The sequence below is a fragment of the Mirounga angustirostris genome, unplaced genomic scaffold, assembly GCF_029215605.1.
Source record: "Mirounga angustirostris isolate CCGP_5_RB_7025 unplaced genomic scaffold, mMirAng1.0.hap1 SCAF_5, whole genome shotgun sequence".
Lineage (NCBI taxonomy): Eukaryota > Metazoa > Chordata > Mammalia > Carnivora > Phocidae > Mirounga > Mirounga angustirostris.
In genome coordinates this window covers 155,601,293-155,621,476 of record NW_026991713.1, presented here as the reverse complement: position 1 = coordinate 155,621,476, position 20,184 = coordinate 155,601,293, and the positions used below count along the sequence as shown (strand labels likewise).

The following is a 20,184-nucleotide window of genomic DNA, read 5'->3' as shown; positions in this document are numbered from 1 at the left end:
TAGATAACACTAATTGTGTTAGTCCTAGAGAGAAACAGTTTAGGAGGTTCGGCTCAGGACAGGGCCCAAGAGAGATGATCACAGGGGGTTTGTCCAGTCACCTGGGTCCCTGGCCCTGCCCACCTGCTTGGCTCTCCCCGTCCAGCACACCTGGGGCTGCCAGCTCTCTGGGTGTTGTCTTGGATCCCCCAGGAGAGAAGCTGGTGAATGTTTTCTCTTAAAATGCTCTCATTCCTGGAGGTCCCAAGAGATCCCATGAGAGTCAGCTTGGATTGTTTCCCCTGTGAGGTTCATATCGTAAAGCCCAAGCTAGTGGGTAGCAGGGTCACATAGATAAGCGACAGATCTACCGCTGTTGGAGGTGTTCAAATGTCTCCGTCAATTAGGGATGATTTTGAGGCCATTCGGTCTTCTCATACTAATATCCCAGGATATACCAGCCCAGAAGACATATCTGATTACAATTTTGTCATGCTTATTTCATTCGGTTCCAATGTAGCTTTTTCTTTGGGATTTCTTTACTCCTATTTTATTTGTAGAGGTACTTCTCAATTTCTAAACATATGGGAATTTCTAGTGAGCTTTTTATCCATGATTTCTAGCACATTATATTACCACAACATGCTCTGTGTGATTTCATGCCTCTGAAACATATTGAAATGTCCCTTATGACCAAAATAGATCGGGTGCATTTTTGTAAGTGTATCCTATATGCCTAAAGTTAATGTGTCCTCCACAGTGGTCTATGGATGTGGACAGACATACGGAGATAGCTGTGGGATTCAGATGGTTTGCTCTCAAGGTCTACATGTTATGGATGTTCTGTCTGCTTTGAGTCACTGAGAGAGGGTTGAAACCTCCCACTCTGCTTGTGTATTTGCTTGTTGTTGCAGTTCTGTCCTCCTTTGCTTTATATGTTGTTCAGCCAATGGCTCTAGGATGGGAGTTCTGGAAGGAAGGAGATAGCGCCCAGAAGAGGGCAACAGGGACCTGGGTTGGGAGGCAGCAGAAACAAGAAGGATGGCCAAAGTTCCAGAGAGGACCTGTTATTGGGATGGCACGTGGTGGGGCGCCAGTTGGGAAGGGGCTCTTTAAATATGAGGTCACGCGGGGTGCCCATTATGACCTACCAGGGGCAAAGGCAGATGATTGGCTGAGAGAGAGTATAAAGCCTCTGGGTTGCTAAGGAATGGTTCAACCAGGGGAAGGCTTGGAGAAAAGTGTATCCTCCTCCAATCCCTTCACCTGCTACTGTTTCCTGCTGACCTAGTGATTTACTAACCTGCTGACCTACTACCCTTTCTGAACCTCCCCTCGAGTACTTACTCTGACCCTGACACCGTCGCTGACCCCTTCTTCTCCTGACAAACGCCTTCCCCAATCCCACCCTTTATTTCTACCCTGCTCCCAACCCTCATTAAAACCCTATCCCCTTCCCACCCCTTCCCACCCCTCCCTACCCCACCCACCCCTACCTCCACTCCACCCCCCATCTCCACCTCCTCCCTGACGCCCCAGCACCCCTTGAAAGGACCAAGACATGAAGGTGCAGAGGCTGTTGTTCCTGGTGCTCTTGCTGCGGTGTCCCGGTTCCCCAAACCCAAATGTGAGTAAACATGGCACTTCACTGGCATCTTCACAGGTGTGGGGGGAAGGGCAGAGGGGGAGGGAGAGAGAGAATCCCAAGCCAGCTGTGCAGTGAGTCCAGAGCCTGAAGAGGGGCTCATCCTCAGGACCATGAGACCATGACTTGATCCAAACCAAGACGTCGTCACTGAACGGCCTGAGCCCCCCGGTGACTCAAAGCTGCTAGTGGTGTCTTCATTCCTACTGGGTTCTTTCACATGGTGGTCAAATAATAGTTTTTTCATGGGGTTGTTGGTGAGAACTTCAGAAGAACTGCAGTTCTTCCTGAAGACCGAGGACCACAGGGCAGGTTTCTCGGTCAGCCTGAAGGGGCTGTGGCCACAGCCGTCCACATCAAGTTCTGGGTCCTGTCTGTGCTGCTTGGTCCAAAAAGAGCAGCTCTGGCAGGATGGAAACCTGCAAATACTAGGGTAATGGTGGCAAGAAGGAAGGATTTGAGAAGATATGAAAAGCCATTGAGCTCTTTGTCTTAAATAGGGGGCTTGTATGATATGTACATTATATCTCATTAAAATTGTCTTTTAAAATGTCGGGAATGCTAATTTATAGGAGCTACGGGCATTAGACTGGCTCCTGGAAGCCCAGTGAAGATCCTGCTTCAAGCCTTGTATGTTTAGGGTCCATCTTCTACATTGATTTCATGTCAGCACATTGTTCATATTTGTGAAGTTTGGCAGCCCTGGGAACAGTGGTATCTTAAGCATTGGTGTTGGGTCTTGAGTGTTAAACAGTGAAATGTCCTTTGTGCTCTGTGCTTCCTGGTTGGTTGACTTGTAACAACTTCGGAGTCAGCCCTTTCCTCCTGGCCTTGGAGGCTGTCCCCAGGGACTCTGTGTCCCACCAGGTCCGTGGGAGCCCTGAGAAGCCCAGCAGACACTAAGTGACCGCATCTCGCTGGGACGTTTGTCACAGGAAAATCTGATGGATTGATGTAATCAGGAAGTGAATGAGTTGTTACCCTTTCTTTGGCCCAGTGTGTACAGAGTGTTGATTTCCCCAAAGTCAAAAGCTCCTGAATGTCCTTAGGATTGTCCAAATATAAAGAAATACCTGGTTCCTAGTGTGACTATTTCACTCCTTAAAAAAGAAAACCCTTACCCTCAGGAGAGAGAGACAGACAGGGAACACTCTAGAAATAAGCAGACTTCTTTAGATCGGCCTACACCAGATTCTTAGAGAGGGATTTGCAAAGTGGGAGTAGTCAGGAAGGACCCTAGTGTTGAGGCAGAATCATCCCACATGAATACCTCCAGTCAAAATAGACTCGATTCTGTTTCTTTTGAGTCTTCAATGGAGGGAATTTCTTCGTAGTCTTTATTGGAAATATTCCCCTCTGCCTAGGCTGCATCTCATAGAGCACTTCGCCTTTCTCACCCTCCCTCATCTCTGAGCTCTTGCATAAACTACCTGGTCTCGCATTTCCCTCCTCCACCTGCTCATGGCCATTGTCTGTTAGAACCTAGTGTTATTGGCCCCATTGGATGTCATCTAGTTAAGAGTCAGCTACTGGTCAGCATCCAGACAGCTGCTAGATGTACCACGTGGCCACAACTGGGGGTGTTTTCCATTTGTGACAAGATGGCCTCTGTCTTTTGTGCATTTGATCCCCATGATCAACCATTGAGCAGATAGCTAATGTTCTCTTTCAGACAGCGGCTGTTCCAAGACCGTGTATGTTTCCCACCAGCACACATGTTTGTGACCTCAGCTGTGAGGGTTGAGGATGAAAATGTTATAGATTTCAGGGGTACTTTCTAGAGAGTTGTGTTTGCACAAAATTCAAGCTTGGTGTGAATTAGTAGGAATTGCATTGTGAGCGTCTTGTCTCCTAAAATACTTGGAACTCCAGTTTTTGTAAAATGAGATGTGTTCTTTGTTTTGGTGTCCATATCCAGGAATTTTGTATTCTTTTAGAAATGAAATTTCATGGTCACCTGGGTGGCTCAGTCAGTTGAGCTTCTGCCTTAGCCTTGGGTCATGATCCCAGGGTCCTGGGATTGAGCCCTGCTTGGGCTCCCTGCTCAGCCGGCAGTCTTCTTTTCTGTCTCCCTCTACCCCTTCCCCTGCTCATGCTCTCTCTCTCTTTCACATAAGTAAATAAAATCTTTTTAAAAATCAAATTTTAGAGTTGCTCTTGACTGATTTAGTTACAATACTGAGAAATAGGAACATGAATGCCTTTCATTGGCTTTTGGAGATAGGTGTTCAAGTAATTTAAAATGTCACAGATACCATCAAAATAAACAAGATCACCTGATTATGAAAATCTTTATGTACCCCTGAAATCTGACATTTTGGGCTGTGATTCTGAAGCAAAGTGGGCATTGAAAGAAAACATCACTGTTTTCAGAAACTAAACAGTAATTCGAATTTATTTTTGTTGAAATAATAATCCCATATTCTTCTAATAGAAGCCTCCTGTCTCTCTCTCACTCATGTCCTGATCTATAAACATCTGTCCATAGAACATTCTCATTTATATCTCTAGTACATTTTTTAGTCTTGCTTTTTCTCATTCTTCCATAAATTTTGGGCCTATTTTTGGAAAGGTTCCAGAGGAGTTTATCCAGGTCCTTCATGGATGTACAATAGAAGTCAGTGACTTCTTACCTACTGTAAGTTTACATTTACTTATCTTGTCTATTTTATGTTGGCTTATAAATTCTTAAGTTCTGTTAGCTATAGAAAATTTATTTGCCATGTGTTTGTAGGCAAAATAAAATCTCTTAAGATTTGTCTATTAGATTTTTCCTACAGCTTCAGTGTTATATAATGTATATATGATCACAACATCTTTTTCAAGAATACAGTTTGTTGATAGTTGACATAGGTAAACACAGGGAAACCCATCAGCACAGTACGATAGTAAACACACTCATCACTCCCAAAAGTTTGCCCCTGTTCCTTTGTAATCCCTCTGTGCTCCTTCTCCTCCATGGGGAGGCAGTTGAGAGGTGTGCTTACCTGGGGGAGGCTGGTGGAGGGTTTGTAAAGTTGATTGTTTGGGACAGAGACATTGTAAATCTTTGAGATTCCTCATTGTCTCACGTGTTATTTCAGCTTGTCCATGTTGTGCCTGACCGTTTCCTTCTTGGCCCTGATGGGGTTGGAGTTCTATGGAAACTTCCCATTATCACTGCCCCCTTGGGAGTTTGTGTCTTTCTCATTTATATCTGGAGAACCATCCTCGCTGTAAGTATACTAAAGTAGCTTATATATACTGTTCTTCATAAATGAGCAGAAAATTTTATAGTTATTGGACCTTTTATATCCATTCAGTAATAGAAATATCCCTCTAATACATCAATTTTGATGATCACCTAGATTGAAATAGATTTAAATTTGTGTTGCAGTGCCTTCTGTGATCCATATGTTCTTTTTTTTTTTTTTTTAAGTTCAAGCATAATTGGCCAACAGTGTAGTATTAGTTTCAGGTGTACAACATGATTCAGCAATTCTATACATTTCTCAGTGCTCATCACAATAAGTGTACTCTTAATCCCCTTCACCTCTTTCATCCATCCCTCCACCCACCTGCCCTCCAACCCATGTGTTCTTTAGAAGTGTGTTGTTTAATCTCCATTTTTTGGTCATTCTCTAGCTATCTTTCAGTACTTGGTGTCTAGTTTGAGTCATTTGTGGTCTGAGAACATACGTCCTGTGATTTCTTTTCCTTTGGTCGTTCAGATGTATCTTATGGCCCAGAATATGGCCTCTCTTAGTGAATGTTCCATGGGAACTTGAGAAGAATGTCTTTAGTTTGGTTGTTGAATGGATTATTCTGCAGATGTTAATGGATCCAGTTGATTGGTGATGCTTTTCAGTTCACCTGTATTCTCATGGAATTTCTGTATCTGTTGGATCTGTCAATGACTGATAGAGGGTTCTGAATTCCCCAGCTATAATAGGGATTCATCTGTTTCCATCAGCAATTCTTTCAGTTTCTGCCTGATGTACTTCGACACTCTGTTGTTAATGCATGTACATGAGAAATTATTATGTCTTTTGGAGGATTGACACCTTTACCGTTGAAGTAATGCCCATCATTATCCCCGACGGTTTTCCTTACTCTGTAGTGTGTTTTGAAGGATCATTTCACTGGCCACAGGTTTCTCGTTGGATGTTTCTGTTAACACTTTAAACATTTCATCCTTCTTGATGGCAAGGTTTCGGAAGTGTGATGTAGTCCTTATCCTTATTCCTCTTGGGTAAGGGTTACTGCTCTCCTTCCCCCTTCCACCACCCACACCCAAGCCCTGCTCCAGATTTCCAGACTTGTTTCTTTGTCTTTAATCACCTGTGACTGAACATTCTGGATTAGGCATCATTGGCGTTAGTTGTTGGTGTGTTTGTTTTGGTATTTATCCTGCTTTCCTTGTTTTGAGCTTCCTGGATCTGTGGTTTGGTGGCTATATTAATTTAGGAAAATCCTCAGTCATTATTGCTTCAACTACCTCTCTGTCCATTCTCCTGCTGCTCCTATTCTGTGTGTGTTACACGATTTGTAATTGTCCCACTGGTCTTGGATTTTCTGTGCTGTCTTTTTAATATTTGTCTTTGTTTTTCTTTTGGGAAGTTTCTACCGGAAATTCTTTAGGCACAATGATTCTTTCCTCTGGTATGTTGAGTCTCTTAATGAACCCATCAAAGGCATTCTTGATTTCTGTTATGGTATTGTCCAGAATCCCGGTAAAATCTTAGAGTTTCATATCTCTGCTTACATTCATCACCTCTTCTTCCTACTGCCCCCTTTTTGCTTAGATCCAATATCAGGTATGGAAGGGACTTGAAATTCCCAACCTGCCAATGCCATCATCTCTGCCTTAGATGCCTTAGGTAGTGTGATTCTAGTGCTTGCTGTCGTGGTTTTTACCCTTAGTATGCCTTGTACGGTTGTGTTGAAAGCTAGATCTCCTGTTCTGGTAAAGGAACTGAGGTAAATAGGATGTGAGGGTGAGGTTGTCTACTCATCTGTCTGGGGTTAGACTGAGTTTACTCCCAGGTGAGACAGGGAGGCGATTGCATTGGAGTTGAGACTTTCCCCCTCACCTCTATTGCGTAGTCTTTGGGAAAGGCCCAGTTAGGCTCTGGGGACATAGTTTCACTTGAAGGCAGACCTTTCTAAGAAGAACAGAAAACTTCTGAGTTTATTTCTAAATGGAATCTCCCCCCTCTCCCTGCCAATGGAGAAACCTTCCCTTCAAAAGGAACACAAGTATGTGCTATGGTGAGCGCTGTGAATTGGGCAAGACTGTTGAATCACAGATCTGTACCTCTGAAACAAATAATGCAATATATGTTAAGAAAAAAAGAAGAAGAAGATAGCAGGAGGGGAAGAATGAAGGGGGGGGGAATCGGAGGGGGAGATGAACCATGAGAGATGATGATGGACTCTGAAAAACAAACTGAGGGTTCTAGGGGGGAGGGGTGTGGGAGGATGGGTTAGCCAGGTGATGGGTTAAAGAGGGCACGTTCTGCATGGAGCACTGGGTGTTATGCAGAATGAGTCATAGGTCACTACATCAAAAACTAATGATGTAATGTATGGTGATTAACATAACAATAAAAAATTTTTAAAAAAAGGAAAACAAAACTATGACGTCTTTGGTGTGCTCATCTGTCTCTTCACTTCCCCTTCCTGTGGGGCTCGGTGACAAGGGCCAGAGCAACTCAGAGATTCCTAAGCAACATGTGAAGTTACAGGAATCACCATGGTTTTCTGTTTGCCCTCCACTGATGGACTTTCCTCTAACAACGTTATTATGACTGGCTTGTTGATAGCATGGTGATATTCCAATATCCTGGCAAGATTTGGGGGCGGGCCTCAGCCTCTCCTCATCCTGTAAAACTTTTGAATGGGGAAATATGTTAATGGTGTCAAAATGGGGTCTTGCCTAGAGTTTACTAAGCTATAATTTATCAGGGTGACTCGATCTGGATAGCCCGGTTCCCCTCTTTTGAAACATCCGCTGTCATTTCTCTTGTTGCTTATGCTTCGTCTCTCGCCACGTGCCACTCTTTTTCTCATTCGATGGCTTTTCTGTCTTTTTGATGACCCTCTGTAGCAGTCTGGGAAACTTCATAGCACCTGATGTGCCATAACTGTGTGTGAATTCAGCAAACAGCCAACCCTTAGTAATAGTTCAGAGAAGCTTTCTGGACAAGGAAAACGGCATAATTTTGTCAGAGCTTTGCTCACCTGCCAGCCTTCCTTCCTACATTCCTTCCTCCCTTCCTTCCATTTTCTTTCTTTCAGGATCTTATAATAATCCGTTTCTGAACTCAGTGTGCATATCGGGTTGCATTAAAGTTACGGAAATGATGAATTAATGAATATTTTTTTAAATGTCTGCATGGTCCGCTGTCAAGAATTGAACAGGTTGAACGTTCATTTCACAGTATGTGAATAGATTTTGGGGTCAAAACTAAGTTATATACCTTTGTGCTCCTTATCAGAAATGGATTGTGAACTATGATGACTTAATCAGGAAATTCCAATTTTGTCTTCTTTTTTAATCCTGTGAAGTCATTCTGCTATACAAAATGATGATTGTAATTTTCTTGGATGACTGTTTCGGTATTGACCTGAACTAGAGATTTTTCCTAGTAGTACGTTTTGACATCAAACTTCATTTTGTTTCTTCCTCTCTTAGATAAAGCCTCGGCGATATGAAGGTAAGTTTTTTGGCTTTAGTTTTCATTGTCGTAAATTCTCAGTACCGGTGTTTGATGTGGGTATAATTCGACTAGGGGTAAATATGGTGACTTCTGATGTCTAAGTGACTTGTTAACTCCTGAAAATCATTCTCTTTCCCATGTGGAGTCTAAGTGACAATGTGGAGGGTGTTGCCATCTCTTAGGAGACCAGGAGGAGGTATACCTCATGGGAGTAGGGAGAATAGAAAGAGTAATTTTGCAGAGACATGTTTAGGAGGCATGCGATGATAGGAGCCTGAGGTCTGGAGTGAGTACTATGCCATGACCTGGCTCTTGGCGAAATGTCAAGATGAGAAAACACTCTTTGAGTCTAACAAGCAGGCTACACTTAGAGAAGGAGCCACATATTGCCAGACAGAGCGTGTGTCACAAGAGAGGTTTAAACCATGGTTTTGAGTCTGAAGTGGAGGGAGCCTTTCCTGCCAGGGGAGAATGAGTGGAAAGGAACGTGTGCCAGTGGGGCTGATGTATCGTGTCGGGCCTCATGGATTGTGATGATTCCACGGTGCTGTCTGTTGACGGCCAGGGTGGCTGCCTGGCACATAGCAAACCCTCGAATGCTGGTGTTCGTCCCTGTGAGTGCAGCAGTGGGCGTGGTGAGAAGAGAGATCTCAGGGCAGGAGAGCGCTCACATTGGGCCACTAGAAGAGAAGTTTGCACTTTGAGGTAAGATGAGAGAATTATTATTTTTTAAAAGATTCTGTTTATTCATCTGACAGAGAGAGCACAAGCAGACCGAGTGGCTGGCAGAGGGAGGGGGAGAAGCATGCACCCCACTGAGTGCAGACCCAGATGTGGGACCCCAGGGCCCAGAGTGGAATCATGACCCGATGTGGGATCGTGACCCAAGCTGAAGGCAGACACTTAACCGACTGAGCCACGCAGGTACCCCAAGATGAGAGAATTAGGAGCCAGTTAGAGGAGTCTGTGTTCTCGACCTTCGATGTGTTATCCATCTGTGATAGGGCGCTTCATGAGTGTGGTTTTCCTGTCAGGGTAGAGGGTAACCTTCTCATGTTGGGATGAGAAAAGCTTGTGTTCCAGGGAGTGTGAGTTATCCAGGCCCTCCAGAGACTGTAATGTGGAGTTTGTACCCGAGTGTGTTTGATTCCAAAGGTCTTGTCCTCCAGAGCCCCTGCCTAGGGTTCATGACAGGCAATCTGTGAGCAGCAGAAAGTCACTGAAGGCCTTGGAGTTGTCACTCAATTGCCATTTTGAGCTTTCCTTGTGTGGAATTCCAAGGAGGATCTGGAAACGGACATGGCGCTGAGCAGGAGCAAAGGATGGTTTTGTTCATTTTGGGTTGTTGGCAGGGACCTATTTTTGTACCTTAATCATTGGAGGAGAGAAATGTTAGTTGACAGGATGCTTGATTTTTCTGTTACATATCTGGGGATGACATCAGCATTTGCAGTGATTGCATTTTCCAAGACTGGTGCTTACAGATGGGAGTAAACGTAGAAGACATTTGAGGGCGTTTCTCTATCTTTGAAAAAAATTTAAGTAGGAATCTCCCCAAAATAGGTTGTCTTGGGTTTCAAATGCTGCTAAAACTTGCTTCCTTAGGGCACAATGGGAATGCTAACAAGTTAGTTACACCCGAGTGTCAGAGAATGTGTCTCTGGTGCTCATACACTGGGATTATTCAATGTCACTCGTTTTGCTAATTATCTTTGCGATTCTTTTTTCTCCTTTTAGTAACCTTACAACAAATAAATGAGAAGATCCATCGACTTAGGACAGAAAACAGGGAGCTTGCTCAGGAAATATCCCTTTGGGAGCTGAAGGTATCAGTGCCTTTTCAAATACTTTTTGTGATTTCATTTTGGTTACTTCCACCTCTTGTAGTTCATCCTATTGACCTATTTCATGTGATCCAGAAATGGTCCTGATTCAAGAGAAGCTTCACGAATGTAGAGCACTGCCTCTCTATTTTGAAAGGAGTCACACATTAGTAGATAGGTTTGTGTAACACGATGCTATTTTGGAATTCTGTTTCCTTTTTTCATATGTTTTATAGATCCGGGAAGGCAAGAAGCATGTTGCAGAAACTAAGAGTGAACATAAGTTTCTCTCTGAGGAAGTTCTTAAATTGAAGGTAAGAATCCCTTCTTTGCCTGAATTGTGTCCTAACAACAGAAATAAAAGTAATGAATTATCATCATTATCATTATCACTATTATTATTTTAAACATTGATTGATTGATTTGAGAGAGAGAGAAAGAGTGAGTGGTAGGGGACAGAAGGAGAGAGAGAATCCCAAGCTGACTCCATGCTGAGTGTGTAGCCTGATACAGGGGTCCATCCCAGAACCCTGAGATCAGGCCTTGAGCCAAAACGAAAGCAGGAGTCAGACACTCCACCGACTGTGCCACCCAGATGCCACCCAGGTGCCCCAAGGAATGAATTATTATTACTCATTCAAAATGTTTTGTTGAAGGAGAACATCGAAAAGGTTGACGAAGTTAATGAAAATTTAAATGACACCCTTCGTTGGGCACTGGCTCACTTGCAAATTGAGAGAGAGAAGAAGGTCAAGAATCAGGATGTGGTAAGAGCTGGCTGTTGAGTTTTACCTTAATGTGGCCCCGGCAGGCTTTTGGTTCACTGGGTGAGATGAGTGCAGCATCCTCGCTTGCTGTTTAGCACAGTAGAGAGTGGGCCTCTGGGAACTGAAACTCCTACGGAGCAGTGAGCTGGGATTTCACTTAGAACCACCGTGATGGGGTTTGCTCTTATAAGGACTAGGAAGTATGGTTGATTTCACAGCGAGGTAATGATCACATCATTCAGCCCTGCCCTCCAAGATATGTAGAAAATCCCCACAAGACACTTGAGCGATGAAGGGCGATGGCTGACCCAACTGTGCAGTCCCTTCGTCTCTTAATGCCAAACAGAGCATTTTCAATGTGAATAGGGGAAGATGTGTATATATGTATGTATGTGGATATATATATGAAGGAAAGCCACTAAGAAAGTCATTTGTGAGTTCTTTGACGTGAACTATTTTCCACTTTGCTTACTTCCTCCTTGTTCCATTATGCCTTAAGGGCTTTCTTTGTTGCACTGCATGATCCTGTGCAGGAGGAGGGTGTCAGACACCCTCACGTTGTTCTGTGATCATGATTTCCTGAATGTCTTTTCTCATATCTGTCTTGAAGGCCCAAGATGCATTCGAGGATGGAGAGCAGAGAGCCTTTAGGGCCAAAAAACGAGAACTGCAGGGTATGTTCTTTTGGGGGAAGAAATCCGCATATGGTGGCAATGAGCTTGCATTGGGAAGGGAAGGAATGCCTTCCTGCCTTCAAGGTCTTGCCCTTCTCCTTTCCCTATCAAACCGAAGTTCTCCGGTCATGTGCACATACACACACAAAAGAAAACTCATCCTTTCCAGAATGTCGACGATTGTTGGAAGACCATTGCAATGCCCTGAGTTCTTTGAAAACAACTCAAGAAGCCGAACTGAAAATGCTGAGGAGGAAAGTGGATATCGTGGTGGATTTCTCTAAACAAAGACAAGCGGCTGCCGAAGAGTAAGCTATTCTTGTGTGAATTGTCACCAATACTATTGTATGAATTTAGGTGACGGCCAGTCTAGATAAGTGTATTTCTTTTAGAATTGGATCTAGAGTATTTTTGCCAAATGCATTCTGTAGAATTGTGCCTGCCCTTGCTGCCTTGATGTGTGTGACCTGCATTTCCCTTTGTGTTCTGACTGCTTGTCACGCTTGTTGTGTGACTCCTTGGAGTAGAAGAGGGAAGGTACCCTCCTTAAAACCTTTGATACCTGGATCCCCTCTGGGTCTGTCTGCATTGTCCTTTTGGTTTCCGTGTCATCACATGTTCTTATTAGCCCTGAATTCAGTCACTTTTGGTTCAGTACGAGCCTTGGGTCAATAATGGGGATAGAAAAATGGAATTGTCTTGCTGCGGAAACACTGGGAGTCTCCTTGTGGAAAGTGGGTTGGGGCTCCAGCAGTCCTGGATGCCTTCATCCAGTATACAACTGACATCACTCACTGTCGCCCAGTCCCTAAGAAGGCCAGGGTATTTCCCATCCACCGGATTTTTTTAGGTGTAACTCTCCTGGGTCCCAGCCAAAGCCTGCGGGTTCACTAGGGCTCACCTTGGCTGGCTGACCCTGAACTTCACTCGTTTCCTTCTAAGCCCATGCCCATAAAGTTGTTCAGCTTCTTTACAGTTCACTTGCCTGTTCCAGAATGTATTGATGTGTCCTGGGGAGATTGGCTCCCACTGCCAGGCTGGCTTTCTCCTAGGCTTCCTTCTTCTCCATCTGGTTCTCGTGTTTCTTCATGTACTCTTTAGAAATTGGGTGCATTCCCTCACGAGTTTGCTCTTTTGTCCAGTGTTTCCTTTCTTTTCTCAGGAGGAGATCAGGACCTTAGAGTCCCTCATTCACGTTGAAAAGCAAAACTGTTCCCTGTCTTCCCTGGAGACTCAGCTTTGTGTTATTCCTTCCCACAGCGGGGATGGGGGCTGCTCTGTGTCACTGGCATCTTGGTTCAGTTCATTGGAAATTTCTTTTGGGGGTGGGTACAGTGTCCTGACCACCTTTCTGTCTTCTACACCTTCCAACTGAGCCACTCCATTACAGCCGCTCCAGAAAGCATTTGCTGAAGGATTGCCTGAGAGACCAGAAGCAAATGCATGTGTCTTTCTCTGTCGGGAGCTTTTGACTCAGTTTCTAAGAGTCTTTTGGCATGTGATCTTGAGGAAATGAGGTGTCCTCTTGAAACCCTTTAAATCAACACCATGAGCAAAAGAGTCTGAGGGCAGCACAGCAAAGCAGCCTTTTTAAGCATCGCACGTTGCTGCCTTCACTATCAGTGAACTCAGTCTTGTTAAAGTCGGTTGACTCCATGCAATTGATAGTTTTCCATCTGAAATCTGTTGCGTGGAGATAACACACTCGCTATGTGACAGTTCACAGCCTTTTGCGCTTCAGGACATATTGCTGGTACTAAGATTGGCCTCTTCAAAGGAGGAGGCAGGGGTTGTAGTTGTAGACCCAGAGATGTCTGGGAGTGAGTTGCCATGCTGATGAAGCCATATTCTGGAAGGCTTCCTTTTGGGTTCATTTTGTCAGGCACAGCCTTGGTCTGAGGATCAGGGCTCCCCATGGAGGTGTACGACTAACGATGGTCCCCTGCTTCATCCTATAGTTGGTCAGGCTTGGTTTTTCACTTTGAACTGAAAGGAGCCTTCACCGTCTCCGACAAAAGACCAACTCTGAGAGGACACAAGCTGCAATGTTACTTGAGGAGTTGATAATGAAGTAGAGAAGTGTAAAGACAGCTCCGATTGCAAGGGACTTGGCAGCATCCAGAGTTTGATTTTTCTTTAACCCTAAATGGGACCTTCAGTTCATTTCCCTCCTTGTGTTGTCAGTCTGTGCATTTATGAGGGACATTGGAATCTAGGCCATCCAGTGTGCTGGGAGGAATGACGGCAGAACTTCTGGACCTTGGCTACTGGACCATGTCTATACCTTTCCTGTCTTAGGAAGGTTGCAAAGACCCGCTGTGACCTGGAGGCAACAGAGAGTCAGCTGTCCGCTGCCATGGAAAATCTGAAAGGAATCACAGAAGCAACGGACAAGTACAAGTGAGTTCAGACACTGAATATTAGCGGCTCCTGAAATCCCTGTTCACTTTGTATTTTTAACTTTTCTTCATTGTTTAGACTCAATTCACATGTAATATAAACAAAAATTCAGAGGCATATCCGGAGAGAATTAACAGACACAAAAAGTTAAGCTCTAGAAAGAACAAAGCAATTTCATTACTAAACATGTCCTGATCCCCAGCGCTGGCCTGATTCTGTGGAACCTTCTTCCACGCCATCGTCCCTGGGGGTGGTGTCAGTTGTCCTAATCTGGAGGAAAGCAGTTTGTCGTAGGATGCATCCTACCCATAAGCCCGGCAGGGCCATCTGATGGCGCTGGTCTTTGCCGCCCTGGGAGCCATGGCGAGGATAGAAGTTGCCCAGCACACTTGATGGCACCCTTGTCACGTGATAAATTAGGGCGAGATTGAAAATGAGTAAGGAAATTATGTCAACTCTGCACCCTGCAGGGGAAGAAAAATGATTACGGAAAAGAGGTAACAATAGCTTTGATCCTACTGTACATTATAACCATGTGAAAAGTGTTTCCTGTGTGAGGATCAATTGTATGAGGGGACAGATAAGAGGAGAATGGCCACGTGGGCAGATGATTTAAAATCACAGCCAATATTGGGTGTTATCTGACGAGAGCACTTATAACTCACAGGCAAGAAATTGGAGAGATGCAAGATCAGCTGCAGGAGGCAGAGCTCACCTTCCAACACAAGGTAACCTGAGTTGTGCCCCAACCTCCTGGCCCCTTAGCGCCTCCTGCAGGTGATGGAAGTGGCCCTTCGATCCCCCAACATGGGCTCTTGGTGTGTTGACTTTTTCAGATCGCAGCTCATGAGAGAAGTGCTCTAGATAATTGGGTAAGTGTTTTCTTTTTCCTCCTCTTCGTTTGGGGCCCAGTCCGGCACAGCTGAAGGTGGATGTGTTTTTCTCCCCCAGATCAAGGCTCAGGTTTGGGAGAGGAAGATAGTGCAGCAGAGGAGGGAGAACGCCTATGTGAAACACAGGTGTGTGATTTTGACGTGCCTTTTTCTGGGCGTCTTGAGGGGTCAAGGCTAAGCTGTTTAGTGTCTAGTAGAGGACATGGTGGTGTCATTCTTATAGACGTCCATTCTTTTTCTGTCTTCAAGACTGCACATGATGAGGAGAGAGATGCTGCCTGAGGGATCCATGAGGCAGGAACCGATGCCGGGAAGACCTGAGACACAGAACCGTGTGCAGAGAGGTAGGGAGCGTGCTGTGAAATGCAGCAGCCTGATCTCTGCTGGGAGAGCACATGGTGTCCTTCCCGTTCCTGTGGGTGATCACTGTGTGTCCTGGAGAGAATCACAAGCACTACCTAAGGACAGCAGGTTGTCTGAAGGGGTGACAGGAGGGTGCTTTCCTCAGGTGCCCACCGGCCGCAGGGCACCTGTCCCTGTGACAGGTGGAGCTCATGCCCCTCCCGTGACTGCAGACCCTCCCACCTCCTCTACCACCCACCTACTGAAGAGCTGAGCCTGGAGGAGTTGTGGGCCCGAGCTCCCTTCCCACCTTGATGCAATGGTGAAGACTTTTTGGAAAAAAAGAAATGGAGAAAAATGGCATTTATTTACTCTTTATGGAGGTTCCTTGATTTTTGTTTTATTCGTCATCTACAGTCCTATATTAATCCATGAAATTCATGCATTTTACTCCTCTAATGTTATCGGTATAAAGCCACAGCTTTACTTCTCAATCTGCCTATTTTTACTTTGCTCCTGGCTGTACGATTAGTGTACTCCAATTCTTCTCTTCAATATTTATGTAATAGCCAGCCACACATGCTAGGCCTCATCTATAGACTGAAGGATTGAACCATCAACTGGCGGCCTGAGACGAGAATGCATGCCGTTCATGTTGAGGGTTTATCCATTTTTAGCTGGTTGAGCCCAGAGCAGTCTACTGCTGTCCCCTTAGCTATGAAAACACCTGAAGCAAGCTGGGCGATGGTGGTCCCATCCTCGAGGGGGAGAGGCAGAGGTCTCCCCCTTGTCCTCAGGGGTCAGCAGAGACCTTTGAGAAATGCTGTGTGTCTGAGAAGGGACCCAAGAGTGGGACAGAGGGCAACGTGTTAGGGGCGGGTTTGGAGGGTTGGTTTGATTTCTGCACAGTCAGTGCTGGTCTGAATCCACCTCCATCTGTTCTAGGGCTTTGGTCTGATGCTGAAACTGGTGGGTCTCCCATGGGGAACAGGGGCACCGAGCCTCACAGAGACCCAGGGATGAGCAAGGTAACTACTGTGGCCTCTACCAGGTGTTCCGGAAACTTTTCCCTTTCTGAGCAGCACCCTGTCCTGGCCTTGTGTCTGTTGGGTGGGTTAGGGTTTGTCTGTGGTGTCGTTCACCTTTCAAAATACAAGCAGTTCACCCGGGGGCTGACAGGCTTCTCCATTACAGATCCTCACCTTCGGTGGCACCTCCTGAAGCCACGGGTGCTTAGAGGTGAAGGATGGCAGGGCGCTCACTGTGTGTGCGTGTGTGCTTGTGTGTGTGAGTGTGTGCGTGCGTGTGTGTGTTTGTGTCCATCCGTCCACCCCTGCCCACGCACAATGCCTGTGGGGGAAAGTAGCTCGAGGAGGATGACACGTCACTCCACAGTGAAGTCTCTGGCCGGCCTGACTGCCAGTCAGTAGGTTCCGATCAGGTGCGATTGGTGTAGTGTTCATGTTGGGGTTCGATGATTTACCTGTGCCAAGGTCTGTGGTAATCCTCACAACTGGAAACTAGGGGAAACTCTCTCTCCATTTTCTATTGTCTGTTTTGCAGTTTGGAATGTTCTTAGGGCAAGTTTCATAAGTCATCCCTGTTTTCCTTCTGCTGGTACAAATGCTGTACAGAATCCCTCTACTTGTACCCTTTCAACGACTGTTGTGAATTTCCAAAGTGGGGGGTGTCCTGGCACACACATTCTGAAGCGGGGATGTCGGTGATTAGCTGCATGACCCGGGCCTCACAAGCCCTGCAGTTGGGCTTCTAGGAGCAGGTCCTTTTGGTCTTAGGTCACTGTGAGAGCTGGTTTCTTCTCTCATCACACGCTCTGGAGTTGTCCGTCAGAAAGCATACACATTTTTGTGAATTCTCAAAATTCACAAAAGTTAGCCTTATTTAGCCTTCCCATCTTAATTTCCCACTGGACAAAATTGCTCTGGAACTCAGTGTGCGGAAAATTCCAATGACTGTGTTTTAAGATAAACACAGCCGCTGCACTTAAATAAGGGCTATTGGTATCATGTTCCTCTCAGAAAACCCTCTTCCAGGTCCCCTATCAGACCACAGGCCCCTAAATCCTCAAGGGTCTTTGTGGCCTGGACAGAAACTGCAGAGAGTAGAAGACCGCTTTGTCAGGAAGTGAGGCAGGTGGGGACAGTCAGGGGCTTTGCAGGCAAGGGATTCACCTCGAGTGGCTCGGATTCCTTGTGGAGAAAGGGCATTCAGTTTCATCACATTCTGTCTATTCTTAACAAACCCAAATCTTCTGCGGTGGTTGAAGAGGAAAGATGAAGTGTTGTCCACGATGTCGATGCCTCCCTGTCTGGAGTGTGGGCTGCTTTACTTGTTTCCAGTGATCCCTTTTCACCCTTTAAGACTCTACTTCTTGGTAGTGAATGTTGGCAGACTTGGGTAGTGATGTTTGATGACAGTAGGTTATTCCTGTAACATCCTTTCTCCTTCCCCGTCCCCCCCCTTATGATAGTAGGCAGCAATTGGGAGGGACAAAGTTTTCTAGCATGACGTGGCTCTCCTGGAACGTGGTATTGGGGAAGGAGCCAGATGCTGAGAGCTTGCTCTTTGGGTTTCATCTCTTGGTGTTGCAACTTTTGGCTGTCTTACCCAAATATTTTGTCCTCTGTTCTGCAGGTCGGTACAGATGTGAGAGGGTTTCCTCATGCTCCAAGGCCCCCCCATATGCCCTACCACATGGGGCAGGGTTTACCAGGCTTCCCTGGCTATGGGCCACCTCCACCTCCTCCACATGGGTGGACATGGGGGCCTCAACCACAGCTCATTCCTGCTACACATGGTAAGATGATCTGAACTGGATGACCTGAATCGTAAAGCCTATTCATAGTTTAAGTACTTCTGTTGGTGGAGAAGATGTAGAGGAGGTACCAGAAGGCTTTGCAATGCAAGGATCGACCTGAGTGAGGACATAGTAGCATTCGTCACCTTTCTGTGGACATCCATTTCATGGACTGTCTTGTTTCACCCTACAGAAATGGGCAGCAGGTGTCTGCCATAGAGAAGAAAAGTGACAGTTTGCAAAGGACAGACATAAAAGCTTTGCCCATGGGCACTGCCCAGACACAATGTTTTGGGCCCTGGGATGGATGAAGCACAACCTCAAATCACTGTTACTTGTGGAGGCCCCAGTTGTCCAGTGTTATTCACTAGCTCTGAAAACATCTGTCACTGGGTGGACTGATCACATCCTCAGTTGTGGGGGACTTGTCTCTCCTTTGTCCGCAGGGGTGAGAGGAGACCTGTGAGAAATGCTCTGAATCTGGAAGGGATGTGGGAGTGGGAGAGCGTGGAATAGGGTGGGGCAGGTGTAGAGGGTTGGCTTGCATCCTGCATGGTCAAGGCCAGTCTGAATCCACCTCTGTCCCTTGCAGGGCTTCGGTCGTATTCAGAAACCTGTGGCTCTCAAGGGGACAACAGTGGCACCCCGCCCAAGAAGGTCCCACAGAAGGACTAGGTAAATACTGTGTCTTTTCTCAGTTGTAACCATTTCTGGAATCCTGTTCCTGTCTGGGCAGCACCCTGTCCTGACCTGTGTCTATTGGGTATGTCCTGGGATCTGTGTGTGGTGTCATTGACCTTTCAATATGCCCAGTCTTCATTCGGAGCCTACAGACTTCTCTGTTTCCAAATCATCACCTTACGCGGGGCGTCCTGAAGCTCCACGTGCTTAGAAATGAAGGAGAGCAGGACCCTGCCCTTGTGTGTGTGTGTGTGTGTGTGTGTGTGTGTGTGTGTGTAAACTCCTGGAGGAGAGCAATATCTCACTCCACACTGAAGTCGGCCAGTCCCGCTGACTCCTTGCAGTTTGCTTTCCCGCGGGAGCGGTAGTGGTGTTGGGTTTCGGGTCAGGAGACTAAGCTGGGAGAATGTCTGCGGTAATCCTCACAGCTGGAAACGGGAAAAGCCATGCCCTGCCTCACACTTTGTGCCACGTGCTTTGGGCAGCTGTGAGTGTTGGTGGACAAGGTGAGCTGTGACCTCACGTGCGTTCCATCTGTGTGGGTAAAGACGCGACCCGGAATCCCTCCAGTTGCTCCCTGGGTGAGATGAAGGTGAACTCTGCCAGGGGCCAGCTGTGTGGTAGAAAACGCCTCCCAGAGCACAGCCGTGAAGAGGGAATCCCGGTGACTCCCTGCAGGGCCCACGGCTCACACACGTTTCAGTCGTGCTCCCGTGAGCGGGTTCTGATGCGGTTTGCTGGCTGTGCCGACTGATAGCGTCTCTCCTGATCCACCCTGGGAGGGTCACGCCTGCTCTCCAGACACATTGGTTTGCACCCGGGGATGCAGAATGGGCCCCTCAGTGGTTCTCGGCACCAAGGACTATGCATTTGCTCTGTGCCTGAGCTGAGGAGCATCGGAATGTCGGTGACTCAGATCCACAGAGCTGGGTCTCACGAACTCATCGGGATCGTGTTCTTCTCAGCACTTTTCCCGGTCCGCTGCAGGACTCCAGAAACTCCCGTCTCCTGAGCGGTGTCTGTGGCCATGGACAGCACTTGGGAGAGTAGAAGAAGACCCCTTTGTCAGGGAGGGAAGCGGAGCAGGGTCAGGCGGGGGCTGGTGGGCAGCAGTTGGACCCACGAGGGGCTGTGATTCCACGTGTGGACACTGGGCTTCTCCGGACTTCTCACCGTGCTGACCCCTGCTTCTTCGGGTTTCAGGTTGATGGGGGTTCTGCTTCTGTCTGTCATAGCAACATTCCTTTGGTTTCTGTTCTGCAGAACCCTGTGGATGCAAGAGGACCTGCTCCTGTACCCGGCCCACTGGGTCCACCGTACCCCACGGATCCCCCTTCATCACCATCCTGGAGCCCTGGGGCACATCTCCCTCCACCCACCCAGTGGTCTCTGCATCCTTACCCTGCACCCGAACCTACACCACAGGGTTTGATGATATGAATTGTATGATTTGACTTATAA

At 46.5% G+C, this 20,184-nt stretch overlaps 1 protein-coding gene across 4 annotated transcripts in view; it reads left to right on the top strand.

Moving 5' to 3' along the window:
• LOC135364546 (transport and Golgi organization protein 1 homolog) overlaps positions 1 to 20,184 on the top strand; it is a 20,875-nt gene extending 691 nt beyond the window's left edge. Inside the window, exons 2-20 of one of the 4 annotated variants that reach the window (XM_064592676.1) lie at positions 740 to 802; positions 1,519 to 1,606; positions 4,197 to 4,262; positions 4,708 to 4,839; positions 8,301 to 8,322; positions 10,063 to 10,151; positions 10,385 to 10,462; positions 10,805 to 10,915; positions 11,526 to 11,589; positions 11,759 to 11,897; positions 13,888 to 13,989; positions 14,657 to 14,717; positions 14,826 to 14,861; positions 14,941 to 15,008; positions 15,132 to 15,226; positions 16,170 to 16,252; positions 17,880 to 18,042; positions 18,635 to 18,717; positions 19,987 to 20,184. In XM_064592676.1, coding sequence (XP_064448746.1) covers positions 1,541 to 1,606; positions 4,197 to 4,262; positions 4,708 to 4,839; positions 8,301 to 8,322; positions 10,063 to 10,151; positions 10,385 to 10,462; positions 10,805 to 10,915; positions 11,526 to 11,589; positions 11,759 to 11,897; positions 13,888 to 13,989; positions 14,657 to 14,717; positions 14,826 to 14,861; positions 14,941 to 15,008; positions 15,132 to 15,226; positions 16,170 to 16,252; positions 17,880 to 18,042; positions 18,635 to 18,717 — 1,458 coding nt within the window. In that variant the 5' untranslated portion in view covers positions 740 to 802; positions 1,519 to 1,540 and the 3' untranslated portion in view covers positions 19,987 to 20,184. Of the gene's footprint in view, positions 1 to 739; positions 803 to 1,518; positions 1,607 to 4,196; positions 4,263 to 4,707; positions 4,840 to 8,300; positions 8,323 to 10,062; positions 10,152 to 10,384; positions 10,463 to 10,804; positions 10,916 to 11,525; positions 11,590 to 11,758; positions 11,898 to 13,887; positions 13,990 to 14,656; positions 14,718 to 14,825; positions 14,862 to 14,940; positions 15,009 to 15,131; positions 15,227 to 16,169; positions 16,253 to 17,879; positions 18,043 to 18,634; positions 18,718 to 19,986 lie in introns of those variants that run through there. The other 3 variants (XM_064592677.1, XM_064592679.1, XM_064592678.1) reach the window with 3 other exon arrangements.